Source organism: Lithobates pipiens, unplaced genomic scaffold (genome assembly GCF_037356315.1).
Source record: "Lithobates pipiens isolate NorthernLeopardFrog02 unplaced genomic scaffold, aLitPip1_a1.2 Scaffold_1, whole genome shotgun sequence".
In the NCBI taxonomy this organism is placed as follows: domain Eukaryota; kingdom Metazoa; phylum Chordata; class Amphibia; order Anura; family Ranidae; genus Lithobates; species Lithobates pipiens.
Genome location: NW_027507685.1, coordinates 4,156,529 through 4,181,140, shown reverse-complemented (window position 1 = coordinate 4,181,140; position 24,612 = coordinate 4,156,529). Strand labels below are relative to the sequence as shown.

At 42.7% G+C, this 24,612-nt stretch overlaps 1 protein-coding gene across 1 annotated transcript in view; it reads left to right on the top strand.

Annotated features, from left to right (window-relative positions):
* Nucleotides 1-9,441, top strand: part of LOC143964466 (ubiquitin carboxyl-terminal hydrolase 12-like) — a 77,780-nt gene extending 68,339 nt beyond the window's left edge. Inside the window, exons 6-9 of the mRNA XM_077474338.1 lie at nt 4,817-4,900; nt 6,193-6,390; nt 7,901-7,979; nt 8,377-9,441. Coding sequence (XP_077330464.1) covers nt 4,817-4,900; nt 6,193-6,390; nt 7,901-7,979; nt 8,377-8,478 — 463 coding nt within the window. The 3' untranslated portion in view covers nt 8,479-9,441. The remainder of the gene's footprint in view (nt 1-4,816; nt 4,901-6,192; nt 6,391-7,900; nt 7,980-8,376) is intronic.
* The last annotated feature ends 15,171 nt before the right edge of the window (nt 9,442-24,612 follow it).

Genomic DNA, 24,612 nt, shown 5'->3' with positions numbered 1-24,612 from the left:
GTGCAAGGAACCTTCACCATGCTTCATTGTTCCCTCCAGACACTCAATATTGTACCTCTCCCCAGCCCTTCACCGAACAACCTGCCTCCTGCTACAGCCAAGTACAGTACAGTAATACCTCGGATTACGAGAATAATTCATTCCATAAGCATGCTTGTAATCCAAAGCACTCGTATAAGAAAATGAGTTTCCCCATAGTAAATAATGGAAATGCAGATAATCCGTTCCATAGCCACTGCTGGTCTGTGGAGTACTGTATGTGGCCAGAGGTGCGGGTGGGCCAATGTATGCAGTACCGCATGTGGCCAGAGGTGCGGGGGCGCCGGAGGCGCCCAGAGACACTCAGGAACTGAGTGTATCCAAGCGCCACCCGGACCTCTGGCCAAATGCAGTAGTGTCTCCAAGCGTCAGCCGCACCTCTGGCCAAATGCAGTACTGCACACTTCAGAGGCTTAAATCCTGCTCGTCTTGCGAGTCATGATTTAAAAAAAAAAAAATTGGTCGTATTGTGCAAGGCTCGTAAACCACGTTAATTGCAATCCGAGGTTCCACTGTATTACAAATTTTGACAAATCAGTCCAGAGCACCTGCTGCCATTTTTCTGCACCCCAGTTCCTATGTTTTTTTTTGCATAGGTGGGTCGATTAGCCTTGTTTCCATGTTGGGGGTATGGTTTTTTAATTGTAATTCTTCCATGAAGACCACTTCTGGCCAACCTTTTCCAGACAGTAGATGATGTACCTGGTTCCCACTTGTTTCCACCAGTTCTGTGCTGGTGGCACTGCTGGACATCTTCCGTTGTCGAAACCTATTAAGCATGATGTCTTTCACCTGCTGCATTGTTTCCTTTGGCTGACCTCTGTATCTGAAACCCCCAGTCTACTTTGAAATCTTTGCCTGGGAGAGGCCTTGCCAATGCAGTATACCTACCTTGTGTCTTGTCACTGTGCTCAGTCTTGCCATGGTGTCCTATGACATGAAACTGTCTTTCATAACTTCACCTTAGTAGTAGAATTTTGCTGTTCCGTACCCTGTTTTCAACTTCCTACACAGCTGTTTCTTTTTCAGTTAATGACTGTTCTTCAACCTACATATGAAATTGATGATGATGAATTGATTTTTGCAAGTATACAAAATGTGCAAATATAAGAATTGATGCTGGTTTGAAGCCAAAGGGTGGTCACACCAAATGTTGATTTGATAAAATGTTAACAGAAGGGGACTTTAAATGAAGCACATCATGGTGCTTCCATCCCGATAATGAATAAAAACTGAAGGGTAGTTGGGACTTTAAATGAAGCAATTGTATAGTGGAGGTAAATTGTAAATAAATAATGTTTAATTGATGACATTAATCTAAAAACATAAAGAGTATTTATTCATTTCATATATATACATAGTGCGCATAAGGTATAAACATGATCAGTAGAATAGTACAATCATAGCGACATATAATCAAAGTAAATAAATAGATAAAAAAATTAATATAAATACTATGGCACACAAATGCCATGGCGACAGACCTAAGACTGGCACGTGCATCCACGTGGTATATGTGGGTCTATTAGCTAGTGTAAAAACAATATCGTAGAGTATTGATAGTAACTGAATAGGGATCAATCCACATGGAATACAACTGTCATCAAGTGTAGCTCGACGCGTTTTGTGGATTTTTCCACTCGTCAGGAGCAGATGCACCAGAGATTCCTATAAGGTATATAAGATATATCAATGTTTTTAAAATAGAATTATACATGGTGTTATATGTCAATAGACGGCTCACCAAACACACTCACCAACCCAAACAGCGCATGCAGCGCATGGTGACCGGCGCAGGGTAGGCCACGGATATGGACCCCACCGCGGGAGCTGAGGCGGCATAATGTGGAGGTGCAACATCAGGCAAGCAGGAGATGTGTGAGGTGTGGACAGGCAATTTCCATATAGCCAAAAGTGATGATATATAATCAGTGGAGCAAGAATATCTGGGAACAAAATATTATACTAAGTATGTGTATAGTTCATAACAAAAGTATATTATAAGTAAATTATTTTAATAGTAAGCCCAGTGTAACTTCACAGACGGTAATTACCGTGATATGTAAAATACCAAAGACAAAATGATAATAATAATAATGAATGATTAAATAAATGGATGAATGATTAAAAATTATATTTGTGTAATAGATTGTGTAGTGAGGTAGTAAAAAATGAAGATGTGTGAATATGGAGACATGAAAGAACCCACCATTGAGAAAGAGAAACGAGGAAGTAAAGGATAAACCAGAAAGTTTTTAATGATAAAATGTTGCATCACTTACTCCTTCCTGCTCTCTATTTTTGTCCTTCCAAACAGTGGAGCCAGCTATAAGGTCTTAAAGCGGGATTCCACCCTAAAGTGGAACCTTCGCTGATCGGAACCCTCCCCCCCCCTCCGGTGTCACAATTGACACCTTTCAGGGGGGAGGGGGGTGGAGATACCTGTCAAAGACAGGTATTTACACCCACTTCCGGGCATAGACTCCCATGGGAGTCTACGCCATTTCCTGCCCTGCCGCGCTGTCTGCTGGGACACACACGGAGTAGGGAACCGGGAAGTGAAGCCGATTCGCTTCACTTCCTGATTCCCTCACCTAGAATGGTGGCGACAGCAGCCGAGAGCCGAGCGATCGATCAGCCTCGGCTGCCGGCATCGCTGGAACCCGGGACAGGTGAGTGTCCATTTATTAAAAGTCAGCAGCTGTAGTATTTATAGCTGCTGGCTTTTAATATTTTTTTTGCAGGTGGAATCCCTCTTTAAACACTCCCAACCCCAATCTAGATATATTTGAGAGCAAGCAACCTGTCTGATGATACAAAGCTTCTTTTTAGTGCTTATGACAGGTTTGCTTTGGTATTTGCAGAAATTTCCCACAATGCACCAGAGGCCCCAAGGTGGCTTAAAATTGGCAAATCCTGTCTATAAAAATGTCAACGTGTCATATGAATGTTATATGGATAAGCAGAATTTTACAGATTCCATTTTTAACAATTGTAATATAATTCACAAATTATTTCAGATGATTTTGTAAAATTGTGTGTAGGATCCTCGCTCAATATGCATTATACAGTAAATGTTCAGTAAAAGTCTGCTCATCAGAAATATGGTTGCTCAGTCCCTGACATGTGCTACTTGTTAAAGAAGAACTCCAGGCAAATTTTTTATTTTCCCCTTCAGTGGGGCTGTGCCTGTACTGCATGGGTTAACTGCTCGTTTTTTCCAGTGGCACAAGGAAAAAGCTATATTTGCCTGATCCTTCTATCCTCCAAAAAACTGCACTCCCCCACGTCAAGCAGTAGACTGTTCTTGCCGTCCTCATGTCCAGTCTACAGACATGATGACGTCAGGAGCAGTCCATTCACAAGACCGCTAGTGTGTGGGGGGCAGGAGCAGCGGGGACTGTTCTTGCACTCAGAGGATCGGCTGATTAGATAAGTATATCTCGGCTCTGCAAGACCCTAGACAAAAACGAGCAGTTAAAGTGGTTGTATAGTCCTTTTTACAACTTTTACCTACAGGAAAGCCTATAATAAGGCTTACCTGTAGGTAAAAAAAAATCTCCTAAACCTGTAAGGTTTAGGAGATATTCCCCTCGCAATGCGCCGCTGGCTGCAGCGGCGCATGCACACAGGGGATTCTCGACTGAAAGTCCGACAGACGCCGGACCCTGCCGGGAAGAAATCTCCCGCGCGCATGCGCCGGAGTGACGATATCGCGGCTCTGGCCACTCACAGCGCCGGAGCCGCGATACCCGGAAGACACGCCGAGGGAACATGTCAGCTCCCTCGGCGTGCATCGAGCGAGATGTCGAGGGCCTCGTTATAAGGTAAGTATTTCATAATGAGCTAGTATGCGGTGCACACTAGCTCATTATGCCTTTTTCCTTGCAGTTATGAAAAAAAAATAAACTCAGCGGCTTTACTAACTCTTTAACCCGTGCAGTGTGGGCACAACCTCACTGCATGGGAAAATAAAAATGTTGCCTGGAGTTCTTCTGTAAAGGGAAATTATAATGGTTTGGACTCCGTTCTCTTTTTTCCCCCCTTTAAAATGTTTACATTTGTGATTTTGTTCTTGCTTTTTTGATTTTCAATACAAAAGTTTTTTTGATTTTTTTTTTTTTTTTTTTTTTTTTTCTTTTCTCCATATAAATGTTTTTAATATAAAGCTCACCTGCAACAAGACATGTGTGAAATGTGTACTTAAACTTTTTTACATTTTTGGCCCCTTTTATCCCACCCCTGTTGGTATCTTTTTTTCCTTGTATGTTATGTGCATACATTCGCAGGGGCACTGATCAAGATTGCCTCAGTTATGTAACCGCAGGCAACCACCATTCCTTAATGATTGATCAGCATGCCTTAGCATTGCTGCTGTTAATCTCTTGCTGCCCACATAAGGCATATGTGCAGTGGCAAAGCAAGTGGGTCTTAATGCCCACATGCCACACATATGTGTTTATGGGAGGTTTCAGTGCTGAGAGTGTACTTGCTGTCCACTATCAACACAGAGACTGAGCTGTCAAGACCACTCTCGGTCTTTACTAATGATCATGTGATCATTGTGACAGCCAATCACAGTGATCACATGAATATGCAGTCCTGGAGTGTAAGATGTGACATCAGAGTTTTAATTTAATGGATTGGTTGTAAGGCTTGATGGACAAAAAAAGTCCTCATATATGTTTATTAAAAGTGTGTGTAATCATCTTGGATTCTGTAGCTGCCTTTTTTGAGCATGCATTACAGTTTTTGACCTTACTTTGTGTTTCTGCAGAGGGTTCAGTAACACAGAAACACTATGCAGCGAATACAAGTATTACTGTGAGCAGTGTCGAAGCAAACAGGAAGGACAGAAAAGGTACGTTTGGGACGATAAATTGGGCTTGCTATAAATGTCAAATATGGCTGATGTACACTATAAGTAGGCACAATTTTGTTATGATTCTCAGTGTCCTGTTTAACCACTTCAGCCCTGGAAAATTCTACCCCCTTCCTGACCAGAGCACTTTTTACAATTTGGCACTGCGTCGCTTTAACTGACAATTGGGTGGTCATACAATGCTGTACCCAAACAAAATGTGTCCGTCCCCCCACAAATAGAGCTTTCTTTTGGTGGTATTTTATCACCTTTGCGGTTTTCATTTATTGCGCTATAAACAAAAAAAGCACGTCAATTTGTGGGGAAAAAACAAAATTGTTTACTTTTTTTTTTATTTTTTTTATAGCCTCCAAATTTAAAAAAACAAAACAAAGTTCTTCTTCCGTTTAGGCCGATTACTGTATTTATTGGCGTATAATGCTCACTTTTTCACCATGAAAATCGGGTGCAAATAGCGCGTGCGTGTTATACGTCAATACAAAAATTTAAGTTTTTTTTCCTGAAACTTCCCTCTTAAAATGAATGTGCGTGTTATACACTAAGTGTATATTGATTGGTTTGCTCAAAAGTTATAGCGTCTACAAACTATGGGAAATATTTTTTTTTACGATTAATGGCGGTGATCTGCAATTGTTCCCGAGTCCCACTGCTGCGTCCATTGAAAAAGCGGGTTTTGGATGGCGCGCACACACACACACACACACACTTTGCTGGATTTGATTGACTGCAGCGGGAGTCAATGGCCTCTGCTGCTATCAGTCTATCCAATGATGGGAGAGACAGTGGCTGAAGTTGCTGGGCTCGTGCCCATCGTTGGATTGGGTGCAGGTAAGTAAAAGGGGGAGGGGGTCTGAGGGGGAGCTGCAGCAAAGAAGGTTTTTCACCCTAATGCATAGAATACATTAAGATGAAAAACTGTGAGACTTTACAATCGATTTAAGGTCAGCAAAGCTAATCAGTTTCCCCTCTGACATAATGTTCAACGGCTATGGTGCCTCGTGTGACCCAGAGTCGGGGATCTGGGATACTTCTCCAGTAGAAAAGGACAGGGTTGCCCCACAGGGGCGTGTGAGGGGCAAACAAATGGAGGGAACGGTATTTGGCTCTGGAATTGTTCCAGACAGAGAAGGTGTTTCTCATTAGACAGGTAACCAGAGGGTGAGAGCAGGGCTCACGAAAAACCATGGTTCTGAGAGCAGTATAGAAATCCAAACTGTTTTATTAATATTGGAATTAGCCAGTCACTAATAATGATATCCATCTTTTGACAGGATGAGAGTAAAGAAGCTGCCTATGATATTAGCCCTGCACTTGAAAAGGTTTAAATATATGGACCAACTGCACCGATATACCAAACTTTCCTATCGTGTGGTGTTTCCATTGGAGCTTCGGCTTTTCAACACTTCCGGGGATGCTACCAATCCAGACCGAATGTATGACCTTGTAGCTGTGGTAGTCCACTGTGGCAGGTATGAAGTCACAAGTTTTAAAATGCGCTACCCTATATATAGTGAAAAATAAGTGACTGTGAAATGACTGTGTCCACATCCTCTGTTAATAATCACCTTTACCTATAAAGCAATCGGATCTTATTTTTTTTTTTAATTCTGTCCTTCTATTACATATATTTTGTGTTATGCAAATAAATAAAACCTATACTGAGAACATGTTGGCTGCCATTGCTGCCTTTATCTCTTTCTGAAAATGTTAATTGCCTGGCTGTCTTTGGCTCTTCAATGCTTTGAGTCACTAACTTGGAAGAAACATGCAGGTAGTGAAAATAAAAGAAAATTAAGAACTCCTAACTGCTAACCTAATCAGGGACAGTGGCTTGGAAAGTATTCAAGCCCATTAATCAACATAGCATTTTAGGCAATAGGCGGCTTCATTGTCCCAGTACTGGTTTCTTAGCTTTTCAGTACAGGACACAGATGCTTTAGTCTTTACCATGAGTTATTTGCAGCTACCCCTGATCAGACACTGGCAAAAAAAACTGCTAGGATACCCCCTCTATAACCTCTCTCACTCCTAGCTAGCCTCCGTTAGTGTACCTAGTGTATTCTTCTCTCTACCGAGAGAAGCGTTTCTTCTTCCTAATGAAGGTGCATCTTCTAATCTGATGATTGACGAATACTTACCTTCACTGTGCACCTCGTTTTGCACAGAGTGGCACCCGAACCTGCTCCTCTGGGGTCCACCGGCTGCTCCTCTCCGCATCAGATAACCCCCTAGGAGAAGTGCTGTCCTTTCGGGCGCGCTCCCGAGTCCAGAATTCGGCGTCCATAGCCGCCAAATGTATGACCCGGCTCCCCCCCCCCCCCGATGCCCACGTCATTGGACGTGATTGGATTGACAGCAGCAGGAGCCAATGGCTGTGCTGCTATCAATCTATCCAATTAAGTGCCAAGAACCCCGGGCAGAGAGACAGCACGTCCCCATTGGGTCAAGTTCCAGGGCTCAGGTAAGTAACATGGGGGGGCTGGGGGGCCAGTCACTGCCAGGTGTTTTTTTTCACCTTAATGCATAGGATGCATTAAAGTGAAAAAAGACAAAAGGTTTACAACCCCTTAATGCTTCTGTGACCGGTACTGTACATCTAAGAAAATATGATTTTTTGATTTACCAGTTAAAATCTGTTTATTTGAGCACAGTGCAGGATGCAGGTCCCTCCTCTCTGTTCTTCGGAAGTCCCTGTTGCTTGCTATAAAATGGAGGTTAGCTGGGAATGGTAGAGGTTCCAGCATCTTTTTAGCCAGTGCCTAATCACCCTATGGTAGCTACACATAACTAATTATAAAGACTAAAGATCTTGTGTCCCATGCTGTACTCCAAGAAGCAGATTTTATTCGTAATTCAAAAATTAAATTTTTTGCTTTTTGACACTGGTAAGGCATGTAAATTATAATAAATGTTAATATGTGTATTGTCCAGGTTCCCAACTGATTGATTTTTTTTTTTTTTTTTATCATTTTCTTTTAGTGGGCCAAACCGCGGACACTACATCACCATTGTAAAGAGTCATGGGTTCTGGCTGCTGTTTGATGACGACATTGTAGAGGTTGGTTTTGTTTTCCATCTTTTAAAAAGAAAAGCTTGTCTGTGGTATGCTTAGTTTGTGATCACCTGAACACATTAAAGAGTGAACAACCTTTGAGTTTTACACTGGTATCTATAGGATCTTGAAGACACAGGTGTCAAATAAGCAAATGCCTAGTACCGAGAACTGCACATCTAAATGGGGCATTGACTCCATATGCAAGATTTTAACTGCAGTGCCTTTGTTGATGAGGCAGTCCTATTTTTTGTTTTTTTACACGTTGAATCACCCCTGTTTATGAGACCTTTATTTTTGGCAGAGCACTTCTTGTTTTAATGTCACTTTAATTATAGGAGCATGCTTGTTGTTCTGCATTTGTTTTTGCAAGCATTTTAATTTTTCTCTTTTATCAACACAGAAAATTGATGCCCAAGCCATTGAAGAGTTCTATGGTTTAACATCAGACATTTCCAAAAATTCAGAGTCTGGATATATCCTGTTCTACCAATCTAGAGACTGATCACCATGATGGGAATCGAGAAAAGCATAGTTGTTAAGAACAAGGGTAAACCATTGGACAGCGGAAGAGGGATCAAAGTCCAACAGGGACATAAAGAACAGTATGACTGCCGCCTCAGAAACCCGCTTTCCAGTAATTAGAAGAACGATTTTTCTTCTAACTTGTTTGAACCTTCGGATAGCCATAAAAGTCAGATCTTCAGTATGTCTTCTAATTTAAGTTCAGGCTTTTCCCATCACTCCAAAGCATCAGAACCTTCCAGATGTAGACTGAGAAAGGACTTGGTTGGCACCATCATGTAAAGAAGTTTGTGGAAATGGCAAGCTCAATCATTGATGATAGCAACTTAGACCCATGCAATGATAGCACTTTTTAAAACGGGACAGCTACAGTTTGGTGCTCAGTACATTCACAACCAGAGGTTATACATTTTAGAAAATGCGATATATTCCAAACCTGTTTCATATCACTTTAAACGCATCTGTTTCCGCTCTATCCTCTGTGATTCCATCCTTCCATATGTTTGCTGTAACACTCCTTGTAGTGAGTGTTGAGAGGCTGCTGTTCTGCACACTAAATAACGGGATCACTAATTATTTTCCTTTATTTTTGTTATTTAATTTTTTTTTTCAATATATATTTGTAATTTAGCACCTTTTGTGACTTAAGTCATCCTCTTAAGAAATATAATTGAACATAAACGTCAAGGCTGCAAAGATTTCTACCGTTTCTTTGAACACAAGTGAATTTATCGGGGGCAGGAAATTGTCTGAACATAATTGACTTCATGATTTTATTAAGTTGTGTCGATATATACTTGTTTTGAAAAATCTCAATTGATGGGTAAGGAGAGACGTTCAAGATGTTTACAGGTTTTGCTGCCTTGGTCTATTAATTATTAGGGAAGGGCCCTGACAACAGGGTTACGTCATCAAAACCTATAATTAAAGCAATCAACTTGTCTATCGTGATGTAGTGTTTAAATGTGTCTGTGCCCTGTCCTGTTTGCCCTTCACTTCCTGTGCCATAGCCAATCTCCACAATGGGACAAAGAAGGCAAAAAAAAAAAAACTGACGGGTTATAACCTTCCCTTGCCTAAAGTTCTACTTTAATATTATTTAGCCTTCTACTTTTTTTTTTTTTTAGATACAACAGCCTCAATGCTTCTAGGAAGGCTTTCCACCATATTTTGAAGTGTGTCTGTGAGAATTTGTGCTCATTCATGCAAAGTAATACAGTATTTGGGTCAGGTACTGATGACTGAGAAGACCTGGCTTTTTATAGGTTCACACACACACACACACACACACACACAAACACTGTGATCTTCCCATATCTTCTTTATGAGGCGATGAGAGTCTTCTCTCTCAACCACCACTATATACCCCTAGTGTGCTCTTCATGAGGGGAAAGGAGAGAAGGGAAAGAAGGAAAAAAAAAAACGCACCTCGAGGAAAGAAGGGCCAGGTGTAGGACCTCTAAATATTTCCTTTGCATCCCATGTAACTCATGTATACCAGAGATTGTTTCAGTTCCAACCATCCTTTCCAAATACTAGCGAATCTTAATTTAGAGTCATTTTGCAGGTGTATTACTTCTTCCATAAGTCTCATCTTATCTATCTCCCTAAACCACTCCTCCATTGTCGGTGCCTTCTTTGACCCCCATTGTTTGGGGATTAATGCCTTTGCTGCATTCAGCAAGAAAGGAGTTATTGCTGTTCTATATTTCTTCCTTGTGGAGTCTGTCGCGTGAAACCAGCATTGCCATGGATCTAACCTAATTTCATTTCCACTGATTTTTTTTAAATTAAATCTAGTATTTCCACACAGGTGCCACTGCCACCATATATGAGCATGGGCCCAACCTCCCCACATTCCCACCAACATAGAGGAGAAATGTGAGGGCATTTTAGTGTTTTTTTTATTGAACATGGTACCACTTAACCAATAATTTGTAATTCATTTCTTTTGTCTGTGTCTATTGAAGTAGAGTGGACATAATCTAAAACTTAATTTTTCTTTGCTTCAGGCAATGCTTGATTCAACTCCATTTCCCAACTTCCAAATGGACACACAGACCCGTCATCCAAGGGAGATATTAAAATTCTATAAATATTCAAAATCCCCTGTCTATTTTTTTCCCCCTTGATCAGCTAATCTTTCCCACGAATTTAACCTGGAAACCACGCAGAGAGGTTTTGGGAGAGATTCCACAAAATGTTGGAGTTGTCTGTATCTCCATACATCCCATGGTGTCATGCCATACCTCTCTCGAAGCTCCGATAGTGTGCACAAAGCATTCCCCTTTAAGCCCTTGTACACACGGTCGGACATTCCAACAGAAAGTGTCCAATCGGACCATGTTGTCGTATAAACCGACCGTGTGTGGGCTTCATCTGACTTTTTCCGTCGGAACGTCCGACCAACAAAGTTTGAGAGCTGGATATAACAATTTTCCGACAACACGGTCCGATCGGACTTTGTCAGATTATTTGTAGAGAATCCCGATCGGGCAAAGTGCCACACGTGCTCAGATCAAATTCCTAGATCAAAGCTATTGGCTACTAGCCTGAACGTAGTCCCGTCGTAACGAAATAACGTCATCACGTTATGAACGATCAGATTTTCCGACAACTTTGTTCGACTGTGTGTATGCAACACCAGTTTCGGAAAAAATCCGACGGATTTTGTTGTCGGAATGTCCGACCGTGTGTACAAGGGCTAAGACATCTTTTAAGCCTCAACTGGTCCGATGGGGTCCATTTTAGATATTGATTGTTGTCTTTCCCCGGCGGGAAAAAGTTGTTGCCTGTCAAGGGGGTCAAAGGACTATTATGCTGCCATGATATAGTTTTAAGTAATTTATCCCATACTCTAAATGTTTCTAAGGTAATTGGAGCAGTTTCTCCCGAGAGACCTCTATCCTGCTCCTATATTGCTTAGGAATCCAAATCTTTCCCAGAGCAGCTTTACTCATATTCTCCTCTAAGGACACCCACTTTTTATACGGTGCACCGTGGACCAAGTTGCTCCGTAATTCTACTGCCTCATGATATTTTCCAAAATCTGGAAGGAATACTCCCCCCTTCTCTTGGTCTACTCATTGTTTTATAGGCAATGTGATTGCCTCTATTATTCCATACAAATTTCAGAAAAATAAATCTAAGAATTTTAAAGTATGCTCCAGGGATATTAAGCGGAAGGCTTTGCAAGATATACAGAGCTTTCGGAAGGATCATCATTTTAATCACATTTATCCTAACAAACCAAGATAATCTATGTGCAGGATACCCTTTCAAATCTTGTTTAATTTTATTAGATAAAGGAACATAATTATCTTGGTATAGATCTGTTGTTGATACTGCCAGGTATATTCCCAGATATCTTAATCCCTTCTGTTTCCATGCAAAGGGGATATGAGCTCCGAGGAGCCTACCCTCAGTTGGGGAAACCGAGATATTTAGTATCTCCGTTTTATCCATATTAATCCTTAAGTTTGAACCAACCCCATAGCTACTCTATTCTCCCATGATTTTTGGGAGCATTTGTGTGGAGTTCATTATATATAACATATCATCTGCAAAAGCGGATATCTTGTATTCTTGTCCCGCAGTTTCTATACCTTTTGCCTTTCATAGTTGGCTCGTATAGAAGCTGGGTTTCAAAGAAAACACAAAAAGTAAAGGGGAAAGTGGGCAGCCCTGATGTGTACCATTATAAAGCCTAAAGGGTTCTGATAAAGTTCCATTTACCTGAATTTGGGCCGTGAGTTTAGAATACAGGGCCTCTATCCACCTAAGCAGTGTCCCTAGCATGAAGTCCCAATCAAACCTATCAAAAGCCTTTTTGGCATCTATTGATAGGAAAAGAGTGGGGTTCTTTTTTTTTTTTTTTTTTTTTTGCTTCATGCATTAAAATAATTGTTTTTAGTATATTATCCCTTGTTTCTGTCCCAGGGACAAACCCTGCTTGATCTTTTCCTATACAATCTGACTTATGTAGCTTGAGTCTCTCAGCCAATATCCTTGTGTAAATTTTCATATCTTCATTAATAAGGGTGTAAAGTTGGAGCCTTCACTTCCTTTACCAAGAGTGTTATATAGGCCCCCAAGGCTTAGTCACATATCTTCAGACCTGCCCCAATAGTATTCATATATAAATGAAAATAATGAGTCAGAATTCCCATAAACTTTTTAAAATATAATGACGTATACCCATCTGGGACTGGACTTTTCCCAACCTTACTATTTTTAATTGCCTGCTCTATTTCTTCTTTAGAGATTTCTCTATCTAACCCATTAGAGTCCTCCTCCAATAAAATAGGTAGCTTTATGTTCCATAAATACTGTTCTATTTTATTTTTCCTGTTTTGAGCCTCATCAGGGTTTCGGATATCATTTACTTTGTAGAGTGCTTGATAGTATTCCATAAACATTTTACCAATATCTCTAGTAGAGTATTTCATCTCTCCCTTTTTATATTTCATTTTCTGAATAAAATTCAGGTTCCTTCTTGGTTTGATCACCTCTGCCAGTAGTCACCCTGCTCTGTTACCAAATTCATACTGTCTTTTTAGCTGTTCTAATAAACACTCTTTTAGTATCCTGTTCCAATAAATCCCTCAATGCCTCCTACTTTCCCGTTAATTCTAACATTACTTTATTATCCCTTCTCCTTTTATGTGTCTGTTCCATCTCCTGGATCTCTTGTATAAGGGATTTTTTCTCTCCCTCTCATGAATACTTTGAGTCTCCCACAGTATAGTTGGCGCAATATTCTCTGTTATTCTCCTTTAAAGAACAAGTTGAAGTCCTTTCCAAAATCTTCCAAAACACCATGATCATGCAGAAGGGACTCATCTACCCTCCAGGACCTCTGTCTATCCGATTATATCCTTTAGTTCCAGGCTTCCCAGTATCAGGGCATGGTCCAAGAGGGTGATTGACGTCACCTCAACAGGTAAATAAACATGAGTCAAATGCTGTGATACGCGGGTTACATTCAAAGAAAAGAGCCAGTGCATATATAAGAGCAATCAACAAAATATTATGTTGTAGGTATATGCAATGGGCACATTATTTGAGCTGTCAAACAGTAGATAACGTCTGCCATAAGCCTTTATTAGGCTGAAGAAAGATTGAAGGAAAAGGAGAAGAGAAGCAGAGAGGGGGAAGAATGGGTTAAAGAGATAGGACAAGAGGACAGAGGTGGAAGATAAGGATGGGGGGGCTCAGCCCTCGACTCAGGGAGGGTCTTACCATCAGTGCCATTCCTCCCAGACCTTATTGTTCATTTCTAGTCTGTTTTGTAGTCTAGCTGTCATCTTTTCCATAAGTTCTACATCTTTCATTCTTGCATACAAATTTTATTGGGAAGGGGGAGATTTGTAGGAGTGAAACCCCTAGGAGAAATAGTTTTGGGGACATAGGGACCTGCACCTCCAGGAGGCGCAACAGCAGGGACTGTGTCTCCGTGCAGTATGGAGCAACCTTGGGGCATTTGCAGTAAATGTAGTACAGGGTGTCTCTGGCAGCGACAGCACCTATCTGAGCTGGAGAGAGAGATAGCGTGGAGGACATCCGGCGTCAGGTACCAGTAGTAGAGAATTTTATATGCATTCTCCTTGTAGAGTGTGCAAAAGAAGCTTTTAGCCGCCTGAGACCAGATTGTCCGCTACGCTGCCTCCGGAAATTTTTTCTCCCAACGCAGCATGTATGCATGGTTCGAGATGGAATAAGCATTGAGTATCCGGTAGATGTCCGAAGATCAGGCCTTGGTGCACCGATCCCTCCAGAATGATGCTCTCGAAGGGGGATGTTGCTGAAAATTGGAAACTTGGGGTAATAGACTAGGCATAATGCTGTATTTGAAGATATCCATAAAACACCTGGCAGGGTAGGTCATGATTTCTCTGAAGCTCAGTAAATGATAGTATTTTGCGTGACCTAGGGTCCACCAGGTGGCCAAAGTGGAACAGATTCCGTGTCGCCTAGGGTAAGGAAAATTTACCTGGTATAGGGAGGTGAAGGACGGGCTAATCTGGACTCCCAGGTATTTCAGGGCTGACATTTTCCAGTGGTATGGGAAGCACTACTGTAGGTGCTGGAATGTTAATCGGGGGGGCCTCTGATTTGGACGTGTTTATATTGTAACCTGAGAGGGACCTATAGACATCCAGTTCTGCATGTAAGTTGGGTAGTGAGATCCTAGGCTGGGTGAGGGTGAGCATTATGTCGTCTGCAAACAACGCCAGTTTACACTCCTTTCCTCATTTCGGGATACCTCTAATGTCTGGGTTTCTGCAAATGGATGCCGCCAGGGGCTCAACACAGTGCAAACAGTAGAGGTGGTAGCGGACACCCCTGTCAGGCCCCATTCGCTGTTGGAATGGAGGGAGATAGAGCGAAAAGCGTTTTAACTTGGGAGGTAGGGTTAGTATACAGGTGCTGGATAGCCCGCAGGAAAGGAACCCGGAATCCCATGTGTCTCAGTGTAGCGAACAGGAAGGGCCCCAAGGCGATCAAAGGCCTTTTCTGCATCAAGCCCTAGGACAAGTGATGATCTATGATCCTGCTTGTATTATTCCCCGCTTGGTGGAGAGGGACGAAGCCCACCTGGTCCTTGTGGATTAGGGAAAGCAATATCATATTTAGTCGTATCGATTCGAGTTTGGCCACAAGGATGCCATGATGTAGAAGGATGGAGAGCGCTGGGTACCGAGGGGAATCTGGGTAGTCATGAGCATGGGTGGAGCCAAGGGAGGAGTAGGTGAGAAACAAAGGTAGGGAGAGAAGAGAGAGGCAGATTAGTACAACATATATTGAACAAGGTAAACCTAGCAAATAAACAGTGCATGTCCTGTTAAGCACAGGACAAGTCCAATAGATCTGTTCGGCCTGAAGTAAGAACAACAGGCCGGAGAGACTCCGAGGACTGTGACGTCAGTCATCGACTGGCAACGGTCTTGTGTCAGGGGAACTTTAGGGGATTAACCGGGGGGGGGGGGGGAGTTCTAGTGATCGGGAGAGTGTCCGCACTCTAATTTTCAACAAGAAGCGCTCAATATGCTAAACAGGTGAAATAAAGGATACTTGGGGTGCAAATGGGACTAAAGGGTTTGCCAGAAGTGTCTGTCAATGGTAGGTGTAGTCCGTGATCAGGAGTGCCTGATAGAGGAGGCACAATGCAGTTAGCCACTTTTGGGTTTAGATGCTTTGCAGGGAGTATCCTGACCCTGAGGGTGCTGTGTTTGAGGAACCTTCTGCCACACTGTAGGTGGTGGCGGTGGGGTGGCCACTAGGTCCCATTCTTTGAGACTGGGGACAGGGAGTCCCAGTGTATCACAGAAGGCCTCCAGGTCTTCTGGGTACCATAATGTGGATGATAGGCCTTCCCCCCGTGCTGTTAGGCTGAAAGGGAAACCCCATCGATAGATTGTCCTTTTCTTGTAACGATAGAATCAGAGGTTGGAGAAGCCGGCGTTTCTGTAAGGTGATCCAAGAGAGGACCGGGAATATCTGTATCTGTGTATTGGGGAACACTATCTTCCGGATGGAGCGGGCCTTGCGCATGATGTCCTCTTTCAGGGGGTAGGAGTGGGCCCTGCATATGACCTCTCGCGGTTTAGAAGCAGGGACTTTAGGGCGTAAGGCTCGGTGTGCCCTATCCATTTCAATGGGTTTGGCCAGAGGTTCTCCCAGGATGTCATTGAATAGGGTTTGAAGAGTGTCTTGTAGGTCTTCCAGGCCTTCTGATTCAGGCAGACCCCGATGCAAATATTTTTTCTTCGCCCCCTATTGTCCAAGTCCTCGACATAGCGCTGCATGTCCCTCAGTATCAAACGGTTATCTGTACCTTGCAGTTGTGTGCGGAGCACTGCTAGCTTGGTTCCTTGGATTTCATCATCCGCCATTTCGACTCTGAGAGGTGTTTGAAGTTGGTTTGGAGTACTTGGACCTCAGCAGGGCAGGTGGATTTAACATCCTCAATTAGTTGCTTAAAGTACTTCTTAGTTGGCATGTCTTGGAAGTATGTCTGCCATGAGGGATGTGGGTAGTGGTAGAGGTCTGGTCCCATCTGGTGCTGACCGTGGTGGAAGGCGTGCGGGTGTTGTTGGGGGTACAGAGAGGCCTCAATCAGGGCCTGTGCGATGAGGCTGCATTTGGGGGGGGTTGCATCTCGGCCCTTGCCAGGGGCTGCTGTGGTGAGGGGGGTTGCATCTGCAGGTCCCCTGAATGGGTGGGGGTTGGGGAGCTGACTGCCTGGGCATAGGTGAACTGACGTGCCTCCCAGTGGATGTTGGCAGATTCCCTGCAGTGGGGATGTCTCTGTGCTTTAGGGGGAGCAGGGTGTGGAGGACAGTCCTACTGCGGTGTGGTTCCCTTCTGATGCACTGCATGGAGTAGCTCAGTGTCTCACTTGTGAGTGGGATCAGGCGGAGGGGAAATTCCTCTGCTTCCTCCGAGGGAGTTGGGGTTCCCTGTGGACAGGCCAGGGTCTGAGGCCATGCGCAGCAAACGCGGATATGCATCTGTACACTGTGTGTACGAGGCCTCACTGAGGCTGCAGTGAGGCCTAGTGGGGCAGGCTGGGGCCCATAGGAGGCCGCCCCCTGGAGGGTAGGATTTGAGGAGTCACTCACCGCAACCATCGAAGGGGGCGACAGCCCAGTTCCCATCCATGCTGAGTCAGGTGAGCTCTGTAGGAGGGCTGGCGTTTGAGAGCCCAGCGGTGTAGGAGACTGCATGAAAAAGGTATTGGCCGCCAGCGCCATCTTGGCAGTCCTGCTGGCTGGCATGGTGGGTGGGTTAAAATAGTCCAGAAAAGTCGCTGGATATCCCGGCGGAGGTTGGGATGATCCCCGGGCTGTAGTGGAGCGAGTTCTCCTTAAGCCACCCATGTTTGGGTGCTGAAAATATTGCCTATTTAGGCCCTATAGCTGTGGGCTAGAGGCTCAGCCGTCCATTTAGGTCGGCTTCCGGTCACGCCCCCCCCCATCTCAACCTTTAATAGACCTTCTAAAAGCTGGTGGTCTAGGAAGGCATAATCGATTCTCCACGTCGCGTAACCGCACAATTGTTAAAGCAACGCAGTGCCGAATCGCAAAATGTGCTCTGGTCAGGAAGGGGGTAAATTCGTCTGGGGCTGAAGTGGTTAATAAATAGGTACCTTCCTTTGGATTCAGACTCCATCACTTTTAAAATAAATGGAGTATTCCTGCCATTGCTACTCCTTTGGATCTCTTATTAGGGGAATATCCATAGAACCAAACTGGAAAACCCCTTGAGCTCAATCCAACCCTAGAAGACCACTTCAGATGAGTCTCCTGCAAAAGACTGTTTGATGACCAGCTCATAAATTCCAGCATTATTTGATACCTTTTGTTGGGACTATTTAAACCTGTCACATTATAGGTAATTATCTTTAAGAGCATCATCTCTCAGAGTTAGAGCTCAAGAGCATCAAGAAGCAATTTGACCAGAAGATTAAAGTATAATTCTTCTACTTTCTTTAGGGAGATCCATTCAACTAACAACAAAAAACGAATCAAAACTAACACGAAAATTGACAGTACGTAACAAAACACAACACCATCTAATCTATCCCAAACAGACTTCCACATATAAAACCCCCCTCCCAACCTCCCCTACATTGACTATCAATGTTATGGCCTACCAGCTGTCTTTCTTTTATGATACATGTCAGTCAACTTTCAAAATTAAAGTGGAAATAAGCTTTTTGTTGAAAAAAAAAAAAAGTTGACTGGTAGGTTTTATATTACAGAAGTGACTATGTATGTCTTTTCTGTCATAAATGCTTCTCCGTGCCCATCAACATTTTTTCATTTCTGAACATGATTCCTTGTCACTAAAAAGTGACTACTGTACACATTTTCAGGAGGTACAGCGCCTTGAAAAAGTATTCACACCCCTTGAAATCTTTCACATTTTTTCATGTTGCAACCAAAAACATCAATGTATTTTATTGGGATTTTATGTGATAGACAAAAACAAAATGTCGTATAATTGTGACGTGGAAGGAAAATGATAAATGGTTTTCAAAATTTTGACAAATATCTGAAAAGTGTGGGGTGCATTTGTATTCAGCCCCCCTGAGTCAATACTTTGTACAACCACCTTTTGCTGCAATTACAGCTGCAAGTCTTTTTGGGGCTGTCTCTATCATCTTTGCACATCTAGAGAGTGACATTTGTGCACATTCTTCTTTGCAAAATAGCTCAAGCTCTGTCAGATTGGATAGAGAGCGTGTGTGAACAGCAATTTTCAAGTTTTTCCACAGATTCTCCATTGGATTTAAGTCTGGACTTTGACTGGGCCATTCTCGCACATAAATATGCTTTGATCTAAACCATTCCATTGCAGCTCTGCCTGTATGTTTAGGGTCGTTGTCCTGCTGGAAGGTGAACCTCCACCCCAGTCTGAAGTTTTTTGCAGACTCTAAATCCCCATACACACGATCAGAAATTCTGCCAGTAAAAGTTGGATGTGAGCTTTTGGTCAGAAATTCCGACTGTGTGTATGCTCCATTGGACTCTTAAACGAGAAGGGGGGGGGTTAAGGTGCGCTATGGGGACAGGAAATACTGCTGGAAGTTTAAATGAACCAACAGAACCTATGTATAGATATATGGAAAATGTATAAGAAATATATGGACAAAGGAGGCTGCCACTACCAGATATAACCAGCCTGATAGGTTGGAGGAAAATGCAAAATACTGAAGTGGTAGCTACGGTGCTCTCCTACTATTAATTAAACACATATGACATATGGAAACCAGTATTGAAAATAAATAAATGACTAAGTGGTTTTCTAAAGTGTTACTGCCACCCAAATTGCTAAATAATTGCTTTGCAAATTGCACGTGAAATGAACAGCATAAGAAATACAATAATAAAAATATAAAAAAACATATGGTCGCTGAAAAATCACAATATTAGAAAAAACATATATGCATTCTAAAATCCACACCTTAGTGCTATAAAAAGTGCTGTGTGCTTGTTTAGTGCAAAAACGTGCTAATAAGGTTTCTATATGGTCCCAATGCATTAAAATCCATTAAAGAACCATCCAAGGATGTGAAATCGCAAAAAACTAAAAACATAAAGAACACAAAAAACGCACAAAAAAGTCCAAAAAAAAAGGGACAAAATCCGAGAAAAATCCAAAGGAAAGAATAACATCAGAAGATTCCTCAATAATCCAATCAAAGTGACATTGTGCTCAGTGTCTAGTGTATCCTGAATTGCAACCGGTGCGTTTTCCGTGCATAGGACAAACTTCCGCACTCACCAGCTCCCCTGCCCCTGCAGGGGTTAAATCGCCTCCACAGTGTGAGCCCCTGTGTCGCTGTATGGAGCTGGTCCAGTTACCATTCAGCTGCCTTTCATTTCATAGGTAAGAGAAAAACAGCGTCTTTACGATATGCCTTTAAGATGTGTAGTATATTCACCGCCGCCGCCTTGTGAGAGAGAGTACGTTCACATTAGGCCACGTGGCCTAATGTGCCTAACATTGGATATGTTAGTACGGTGATCTGTACATTTTTTTTGTTCAGCCCACTGAATTTAAAGAGGAAGTAAACCCTGATGAGTTTACTTCCTCTTTCATTCCCTGCAAAGGCAAAGCATAATGGACTACTATGCATCGCATAATAGTCCATTATGTGTCACTTACCTGACACAGGAGCCAGCGAAGTCCCCGCTGTCCCCTGTAGTCCGCCGCATCCATCTTGTTGGTGGGGTCTTGCAGCTCCGCGGCTGTCATTCGGCGAAGCCGCGATGACGTCACTCCCGCGCATGCGCACGGGAGTTGACACGCGCGGCAGCTCCGTCGCTGAGAATGCCGCGCTCAGTGCGCCTGCGCGCCGCTGTCTACGGCGCATGCGCCGTAGACAGCGGTGCCCATTTTCGGGCAAATATCTCCTAAACCATATAGGTTTGGGAGATATTGCTTGGACCTACAGGTAAGCCTTAATCTAGGCTTACCTGTAGGTCAAAGTGGTTTGTAAGGGTTTACAACCACTTTAATGAAAGACAACTTCCGTGTGTACCAAGCATTACAGAACCTTCTCTCTGCTTGCTCATGTCATTTTTGAATTTGGCTCAGCTGAATATGGCTTCACCTGCACAGCTGCGTCCTTCATAAACAGAGATCACTAAGTAAAAAAAATGATATTTCCCATCTTCCAACACAACAGAGGAACCCGTAGTTCTCAAAGGAGCAGAGATTCAATGATGACACCACATTTGTAGTCCATTAAAACTTCCCCTGTAATGAAGGTCCATACTACCGTATGGACCTGAACTGGAGGAAGAATCTGCAGGAGCCAGGGCATTGCAATGAATTTTGCTCTTTTTCATAATTATTTCATTTTCTAAGTCCTTCTATTCTTTCCTAACCACACTGTAACTGCCAGTTATACAATGCCTTTCAGTGCAAGTCACAAAAACCCCAAGAGAGAAGCACCGTAGGCAGGAAAGTTTGATGATTCATCTCCGCTACATAAAAAAAAAAAAAAAAAGATGCAAGTTGGTGTAAGCATCTGTAATTTAAAAGTTTAGAAGGAGAAGATTTATTGGAAATTATTGTGGACCTTTCCTCCCTGTTTGCTAAGACCCCTCATTCACACGGCCATTTATCATGGGCTGTTTGTTTAACCACTTCAATACCGTATTCTGGAACTCCTCTCCTACATCATCATTTTTTTGCTAGAAAATTACTGAGAACCTCCAAACATTGTATCGTTTTTTTTTGTTTTGTTTTTTTAGCAGAGACTCTAGGGAATAAAATGCAGGTTGTTGCAACCTTTTATGTCGCAAACAGCAATTTTTTAAAGACAATTTTTTGGGAAAAAAAACTTTTTATGAATTAAATAAAAAATAAAACAGTAAAGTTAGCACAATTGTTTTATATAATGTGAAAGATGATGTTGGACCAAGTAAATAGATACCTAACATGTCACGCTGTAAAATTGCGCAAACTTGTGGAATGGCGCCAAACTTTGGTACTTAAAAATCTCCATAGGCGACTCTTTAAAAATGTTTATAGTTACAGAGGAGGTCCTGAGCTAGAATTGTTGCTCTTGCTCTAATGCATGTGGCGATACCTCACGTGTGATTTGAACGATGTCAACATCCCTAGGAATAGTATGTGACAGGTCCTCTTTATGGAGAGATCTGAGGTGAAGAAGACCCCACATTTCTCCTCCAGGCTGGAAAGATCGAGATAAAAAAAAAAAATGTCTGGGCCTTTCCAGCCGGGTCCCCGGAAATGTTTACTTGTGCCAGCCCGGACTTGACGTCATAACATCACGCACACTCGAGGGTCATAGAGATGACTGGGGACTATCATGTACAGCCACTCATCCTAATTTCACAGGAGTGTTGGGGTGACTGAGCAACCTCAAATGTCCCTGCATCTTTCAAGTTTGGTTGACAGGGTGTTTCTGTACTGCTGCTTCATCCTACACACAGCTCAGGCCGCATAAACAGAAATTTACAGCCTCTGTGTGAATGAGGCATTAAAATCATGTTGGCATACAGCTCTGCACGCTGACATGAAATCATCTTGCATTCATTAAACAAACGTGTCTACTTACAATTACTGGTTTTCTACTTCCTGGTTGAACGTAGCATTCTGGGAAGCTCCTGTCACATGTTCCAGGAGGCAGACCAAGGGTTCTGGACAGAGTTCCAGGAAGTAAAGGGAGATGGATTAATCTGCCCTTAGTAAAAATGGCCACCATGAAAAGAATGGGGAGGAAAAATAAGGTATGCAAAGAATGGATTATCTATAGGTTTCTGTTTGTAAATTGCCATTACTAAAGATTTCTAAGGCTGGCCATAGATGATATGATTTTCTTTCCTTCCACCGTGGGTGGAAGGAAATAAAATTGCTCAATACCCCCATCAACACACTGTTGTATGCCTTCTGCTGCGCCAATGACGTCCTTGGGCTGGACATGATTAAACAGCTAGCACCCCATAGAGCTGCTTGCAGGCAGCCTGTTACGCTATAGGGACACAATCTGTACAGCCACTCATCCTAATTTCACAGGAGTGTTGGGGTGACTGAGCAACACCAAATGCCCCTGCGTGTCTTTCAAGTTTGATTGACAGGGTGTTTCTGTACTGCTGCTTCATCCTACACACAGCTCAGGCCGCATAAACAGAAATCTACAGCCTCTGAGGCCATTCAAGGTAAGGGAAACTGGCAGTGAAACCTTTCGGCTTCACAACCGGTCCCCTACAGCGGAGGAAGGAGGAGGAGGAGGCCAAATTTCTAAGGGATGGCACTGTCTGCCAGAAATGGGGAAGGGTACCTGTCAAAAACAGGTGCCTGTTCCCCCTCGCCTTTGAAAGGTGCACCAGAGGGGGGAAGGAAGCGGAAGTTTAACTTATCTATGATGCTAGGAGATTTAATTGTCTTCAACTCTTAAGCAGGTCATTGATTTTTTTTTTTTATTGATTTTTTTTTTAATGAAGTGTGGGTGCTAATGTGTGTCTAGCATGGTTAGCCTTACATGCCTGCAGTATTAGTCGGCCTTCCATTACTGACAGAAAGAACTAATGGGGTTAGGTGCAGTGTGGGTGGCTATGCTTTAAGGGGTTTCTTAAGTGAACATGTCTATTTCCCGATTCTCATATACCCAACTCAAATGTATTATGCAGCAAGGTTCTCTGTATGCAGAGACAAAAAGGGGTTAACAGTAGCTGTCATAGCAGGAGATTCCCTGGCAGCCCCTCACTGTGCTTGTGTGTAGGCGGGGGACAGAGGCTGTTAATTTGTCATTATATTGGTTTGCATCCTCTGAAATGTCAAGGTGAGAGGTGTGCAGAGCACCCGATAAGGCTACCCATCGTGCTTCTAGATGACTCACAAAGCAAGTCTGATGGCGCATGTGGGGATGAGCTGTGGATCTTGCTGTCACAGTCCTAACGTGAGCCTTGGGCACAGCTGGCAAACAAAACATCTCGCAATGGGTAAGAAGAGAGCCACATCTGACAGCTGAAAAACAACAAACGACATGTCAACTTGACCCTATGTAATAGTTACTTTATTTTTATGTGTTTTACCGTTCTGCCTTTTTACTACCTAATGGCATCTTTACAGATGATCGAGAACCTGCATCTGATGGGAAATTCGGAAGCAATCATACTGGGTCTCTAAATCCCCCAAGTGTGGGTCACAGAGTTGAATAGTATTTTTGCCAATCATATTGCTTATAGTATCTACATTTTAATATCCCTTTCATGACTAAGCCTATTTTTGACATTTGGTGTTTACAAGTTAAAATCCATATTTTTTGCTAGAAAATTACTTGGAACCCCCAAACATTATATATATTTTTTTTAGCAGAGACTCTAGAGCAGTGATGGCGAACCCTGGCACCCCAGATGTTTTGGAACTACATTTCCCTTGATGCTCTGACTCTCTAGTGTAGTGGAGCATTATGGGAAATGTAGTTCCAAAACATCTGGGGTGCCAAGGTTCGCCATCACTGCTCTAGAGAATAAAATGGCGATTGTTGCAATATTTTATGTCACACGGTATTTGCGCAGCGGTGTTTTAAAAAAAACTTTTTGGGAAAAGGGACACTTTCATGAATTTAAAAAAACGAAACAGTAAAATTAGCCCAATTTTTTTGCAGAATGTGAAAGATAATGTTACGCCGAGTAAATAGATACCAAACATGTCACACTTTATAATTGCACGCACTCGTGGAATGACGACAAACTACGGTACCTAAAAATCTCAATAGGCGGCGCTTTAGAAAAAATTCTGGTTACCAGGTTAGAGTTACAGAGGAGGTCTAGTGCTAGAATTATTGCTCTCGCTCTAACGATCGTGGTGATACCTCACATGTGTGATTTGAACACCGTTTACATATGCAGGCGCGACTTCCGTATACGTTTTTCTTTGATTCGTGAGCTCGCAGGGACGGCGGGCGCTTTAAATTTTTATTTTTTTTCTTATTTATTTTAAAATTAATAAATTGTTTTTAAAAAAAAAAAAATTTTTGATCACTTTTATTGCTGTCACAAGGAATGTAAACATCCCTTGTGACAGTAATAGGTGGTGACAGGTACTCTTTATGGAGGGATCGGCGATT